Source organism: Brachyhypopomus gauderio, unplaced genomic scaffold, assembly GCF_052324685.1.
Source record: "Brachyhypopomus gauderio isolate BG-103 unplaced genomic scaffold, BGAUD_0.2 sc704, whole genome shotgun sequence".
Classification (NCBI taxonomy): domain Eukaryota; kingdom Metazoa; phylum Chordata; class Actinopteri; order Gymnotiformes; family Hypopomidae; genus Brachyhypopomus; species Brachyhypopomus gauderio.
In genome coordinates, this window is record NW_027507524.1 from 25,853 (window position 1) to 31,501 (window position 5,649).

General features: G+C 48.2%; 1 protein-coding gene across 1 annotated transcript; it reads left to right on the forward strand.

The window, feature by feature from the left end:
* Positions 1-220: 220 nt before the first annotated feature.
* On the forward strand, positions 221-4,363 carry LOC143507640 (uncharacterized; the record flags this gene model as incomplete). Its single annotated transcript, XM_076996575.1, has 3 exons — positions 221-576; positions 898-1,032; positions 4,187-4,363. Coding segments are annotated over exons 1-3 (331 nt in total), but the record flags the coding sequence as incomplete, so codon positions are not given.
* Positions 4,364-5,649: the final 1,286 nt, after the last annotated feature.

Consider the following 5,649-nt stretch of genomic DNA (forward strand, 5'->3'; position numbering starts at 1 on the left):
CCAGTGAAGTTTGCCCAGTGTGCAGTGTGTGCGGTGTGTGCGGTGTGTGCGGTGCCCTCGACATGTACGCGGTGCTGATGCTGGGATACTGGCCCCTCATTGAAATTCCCATCGCGCGTCTCATGCGCTGCTGTCAAACTCGTCTCCCCGGTCGGCGCCCACTGCGCATGTCAGCGAGGCGCTCACACACACGGCGCGGCGGGCCGCCATCTTGGTAAGGTCGAGTTCAGATTACATTACGCTGCGGTTTTGCTCCGTGATATGCTGTTTTCTCCCAATACAGCGGCAGTGATGTGCATACTTTAGCCAAATACTGTAGGTTTGTCAGATATGTGATTGTTCAGTGATCTTCACGGGCATTTTTAACGTCGACCATCTGCGACAGTCGCCTGTTTGGGCAGCTAACCACAGCTAGCTAAGCTAACCTGTCCCAGCTTTGAGGGGCAGCTAGCTAGCAGGGTTAGCTAAATTAAATGTACATTAACACTGGAAAAGTTTATTAAAACTGAATTTATTATCCAAGTAATAGTAAAGAAAACACAAGTTTAACCGCTCACATGTCGCTTAGAAAAGAAGGTAAGCGATAATTGTGTCTTGTCTCTATAATGTCTCTAGTAAAGCTGCCCACAGGTTACTGGGTGAGTGTGTGTGTGTCCGTGTGTGTGTCCGTGTGTGTGTCCAGTACACACCTACTGTACGACTACATGTCTCACATATCTACCACTCATACGTAAAGAGGTGTTGATGAACTATTCGTTGCTTTGCTCAGTGTCTGCGTGGCCTATATGTGCTGTAGTTGTGTTGTTTTCCAGGTAACCACACGGTTCCCTGTGTCATCAGATATGTGCAGCTCTCTAAGACAGTTTTAGTGCAGGTTCAGCATCCTGGCTCTCTTAGTATTCCAGGCGAAGGTCCTTCAGAGACTCTACCCCGCCGCACCAAAGACCCACGATGTGCAGGACTCTCCGTCCTCAAACGGCAAATCAACCAAACCTCCTGGAGGAGTTCGGCACCAGCCCAACGATGGTTCTGGTAAGACTACATGAACATAGTTGACCGTAGCACTGTTTAACGCACGTCATGTCTTCTGATTGTTGGTTTTACATCAGTTGATTGTGGTTATTTGACTTCTCTTGCTCTGCAAAAATCACACGCATTAAACTAACACTAAACTACCCAGATCTAGGGTTCAGTACCCTAAAATCACACACATTTAACTAACACTAAACTACCCAGATCTAGGGTTCAGTACCCTAAAATCACACACATTAAACTAACACTAAACTACCCAGATCTAGAGTTCAGTACCCTAAAATCACACACATTAAATCAGTGGTTCCCAAACTTTTTCTGCCGTGCCCCCCTTTAGTAGATGAGAATATTTTTGCGCCCCCCCCCCCATATTGATTAGGGATGTACCGATTCACGTTTTTCACTTCCGATACCGATTCAGATATCTGAGGCTTAGTATCGGCGATAGAGTAAAACTGTGCTGAATCGACTTAAAACATTTTTTTTTTTTTAAACACAGACATACTGAATTAGAAGTTTATTGAAAACTCTGTACCAGTATAGCACACTTAAACACACACAAAAACATGTAAAAACAACACAACTTGCATTTGTTCAGTCAGTGCAATTATGAATATAACATTGAATGTAAAATAAATAATACCAAAGAACCTGAAACTTACAAAAACAATAGGTTCACAACTTTGGTCAAACATGAAAAAAATAAACTGCAAGAAACCTTTTAAATGGTTCAAGAATTCTAAATATAATTTAAAATAAATAAGGAGATGAAATAAGAGAAACAGCAATTCATATGCGGCTAGCTTGCAAGCGCAGACATCACGCAGAGCACAAAGCATGTAACGGCCAGAAATATGTTTACTGTCTCTTTAAGGGAGCGAGTTGAGTGCGCGTATGGAATATTGTTGACTCAGACCACTGCTCTTTATTTTATCATTATTTCATTTCTGTAAGTAAACGCATTCAATGAGCTTTGGGCAACTCACCAGTTCATGTATGAACAGTCAAGTAGTGCTGGAGCCCAGGTTTAATTTGGTCAACCAGCAAATAAACGGACTAAGTGGAATAGCACCAGCGCGAGTACGAGTCAGTGATTCACCTCTCCTCTGTGTGCTTCGCGTTTCACTGTTAACTGTTCACTGTTAACTGTCCAGGTTCACTTCTATCCGGGACAGAGTGGATATTTAAGGTTGAACTAACTCCGAAAAGCAAGCCAATACAAGCATAGAATTAGACTGAATAGATCTGTTTTTATGGATCGGTCACATTGTCCACCGATACCCGATCTAGAATTGTTTCAGATATTAATATCGGAATCGGTGCATCCCGTTTTACTTCCAAGCTCCGCGCCCCCCCTGCAATAGCTCCGCGCCCCACCTAGGGGGCGCGCCCCCCACTTTGGGAACCACTGCATTAAATGAACACTAAACTACCTGGATCATACATTCTAATCAAAGCTTTTGCTTCACCAAAGAAGCACTTACTGACAAGAATTTGTAAAACGTGGGTATGTTATAGTCATCATACCCAGTGATCATCCCTGCATTGGGTACATTATTTTGGGGAAACGGTTTGGTGGTGTTGTTCTGTGTTTGTGTGGAAGTGGTACAGATTTCTGTCGTAGTTTGTGTGAGGGAAAGTGATTGACAGCAGCACCAGAGATGTGCAGTAACCCCCATGATGGCCACTGTTTGTCTAAATTCATGTTCATTTTAGCATAATTTTCCATCCCAGTCCTTAGTGCTAATCAGACAGCCCACACTGTTGTTCCAACTCCTAACACTACCAGATCCTGCTGTCAAGAACACAGAGTTCTTCACTGAGTTGGAGGAACAGAGCCACAATAACCCAGTGGACTAAAGGTCAAAGAGGACCAGGCAGGAAACACTCTTCCTTAGCGCTGTACACCAGTCATTTAATTAGGCATGTTATATTTACAGTGACTTACTTATTTACAAGTACACATGTGAGACATTTCAAACTGACTGCCTCAGTGGGCTGTTTACCATCATACAGAGAAGTAGATATGAATATGTATAGGCAGTGTGAGAGAGGTCTGGAGAGATTTATGATCCAGTGGGCTGAGATGAGAGGATGTGTGTGGCAGGTGTAGTTAAAGTGTAGTTAAAGCCGGTAGAGACGGGTGCTGGGGGACATGTAGCTACGTCTGCCACATCCTCACCTGGGGGAACTGGCCTTTATGACCTCAGGGGAACTGTGAACGTAGCTGAAAGGGCAAGTCAGTTGTGGATGAGGAGAGCACAGGTCAGTTAGGGAGATGTGTGATATGGCTTGAGTGGGTGAGGGGGTGTGGTGGGGTGTGGTGGGGTGTGAGGGGTGTGGTGGGTGGGGTGTGAGGGGTGTGGTGGAGGGCAGTCATGGCCTGGTGGTTAGAGAACTGGTCTTGTGTCGGAGGGTTGTGGTTCGATTCCCAGACCTGAGGCCATGACTGAGGTGCCCCTGAGCAAGACCCTTAACCCTCAATTGCTCACTTGTATAAAAATGAGATAAAAATGTAAGTCGCTCTGGATAAGGGCGTCTGCCAAATGCTGTAAATTTAAATGGTGGGTGTGTGAGGGGCGGGTGAGAGGGGTGTGTGTGTGGGGTGTGAGAGGTGTGTGGTGTCTTGGTAAGTCGTAGGACTGGGCATGTGAGTGGGCAGTTGTGTTATGTCATTGTCATGTGCGTGTGCATCATCGTGGGGTCCAGTCTTTGTGTATGGGCCAGGATGGATGTTAAAGTGGGTGTATGGGGGCAGTGTAGTGGGTAAATGTGTGTAGGTGTGTGCTGATAATGTGTACAGGTAAGCATATATGAAACTGGTGGCACTGGGCTCACATTTGTAGTGTGAGTGTGGCTGGCCTTGGTCACAAGGGAGGCCCGACCCGAGTGTTTGTCTACAGAGGTTAAACATGGCCTGGAATGTTGGAGTGGTTTGGGCTGGGAGACCTGAATGTTCAGCCTTCTGGAGGTGTCATGGTCGAGAACACGAAGGCAGGTGCCGACCTGCTGACCTCTGAGAGGAGCCGCACGCTTGTGCTTACATACACACTTATGATGAATGAATGGAGCAGGCGGGACCTGTGTGAAACTCTAATAGTTTGTACAGGACATTTGTGCGTCATTGTGTTTGTCTGTTTGTCTTCTGTCTCAGGTGTCTCCGTATCGAATGCAGGAGAATGCAGATTGGTGAGGAGGAGGAAGGTGTACACCGCTCTTCCTCGTCCTGACGACTACAGGCCTCCCAGCACAGATGGATCAGTCCCACAGGCAGCTGTAACGGGAAGCAGTGGCCCTCACAGCCAAGACGACGGGAGACCGGCGCTGAACCGTACGCTCACAGGGTCCGCCCCGCCACACACACACACACACACACACACACACACACTCTCACACACACACACTCTCACACACACACACACTCACACACATACACACACACACACTCACACACATATACACACACACACACACACACACACACACACACACACACACTCCATCTCTCTGCTCTGGGAGTCATCTCCCAGATTACACTCTGAAGTGTGTAGAGGCCATTACAGGAAGAGGTGATTGGAGTGTGTGATCCTGGCAGCTTGTACACCACTGCAGCCCCAGGTCAGGCAGTCTGTCAGAGGCACCCAGGGATCGCCATGATGCACTGAAGTTCTTAGCATGTTCTTGGTATGGAAGAGCTGTGGAGAGGATCCGTCCTGTGAGAACGTCCTCGCCTGTGTTTGGCTGGAAAGCTGAGATTCTGTATCTCGTGGTGTAGGCCGTGTGTAATCACGCTAGTGTAAGGACGGGTTTGATTTTACATACTCGTGTCTGTATTTGTCTGGTCTAGAGTGAGCAGGAGGTTGGTCCTAGAGTGTCGGGTGATGAGGGTGAGAGGGTGATGAGATGAGCGGGTGATGAGGGTGAGAGCGTGTGATGAGGCTGAGCGTGTGATGAGATGAGCGGGTGATGAGGGTGATGAGGGTGAGCGTGTGATGAGGGTGAGAGCGTGTGATGAGGCCTGAGCGTGTGATGAGATGAGCGGGTGATGAGGGTGATGAGGGTGAGCGTGTGATGAGGGTGATGAGGGTGAGCGGTGATGAGATGAGCGGGTGATGAGGGTGAGCGGGTGATGAGGATGATGAGGGTGAGCGGGTGATGAGGGTGAGCGTGTGATGAGGGTGAGCGAGGTGATGAGGGTGAGCGTGTGATGAGGGTGATGAGGGTGAGCGTGTGATGAGGGTGAGCGGGTGATGAGGGTGAGCGGTGATGAGGGTGATGGGTGAGCGTGTGATGAGGGTGAGCGTGTGATGAGGGTGAGCGTGTGATGAGATGAGCGGGTGATGAGGGTGATGAGGGTGAGCGTGTGATGAGGGTGAGCGGGTGATGAGGGTGATGAGGGTGAGCGTGTGATGAGGGTGAGCGGGTGATGAGGGTGATGTGATGAGGGTAAACAATGAGGGTGTGATCTGAGTCTCCCCCAGCAAAATGAAAACCCAAAAGCCTGGACTGCTGTCCTGACAGATGTCCAGAAGGCCCTGACACTAGCAGGGTAAGACACACTAGGAGGGTAAGACACACCAGCAGGGTAAGACACACAAGGCCGTTGCTAAAGAAGCT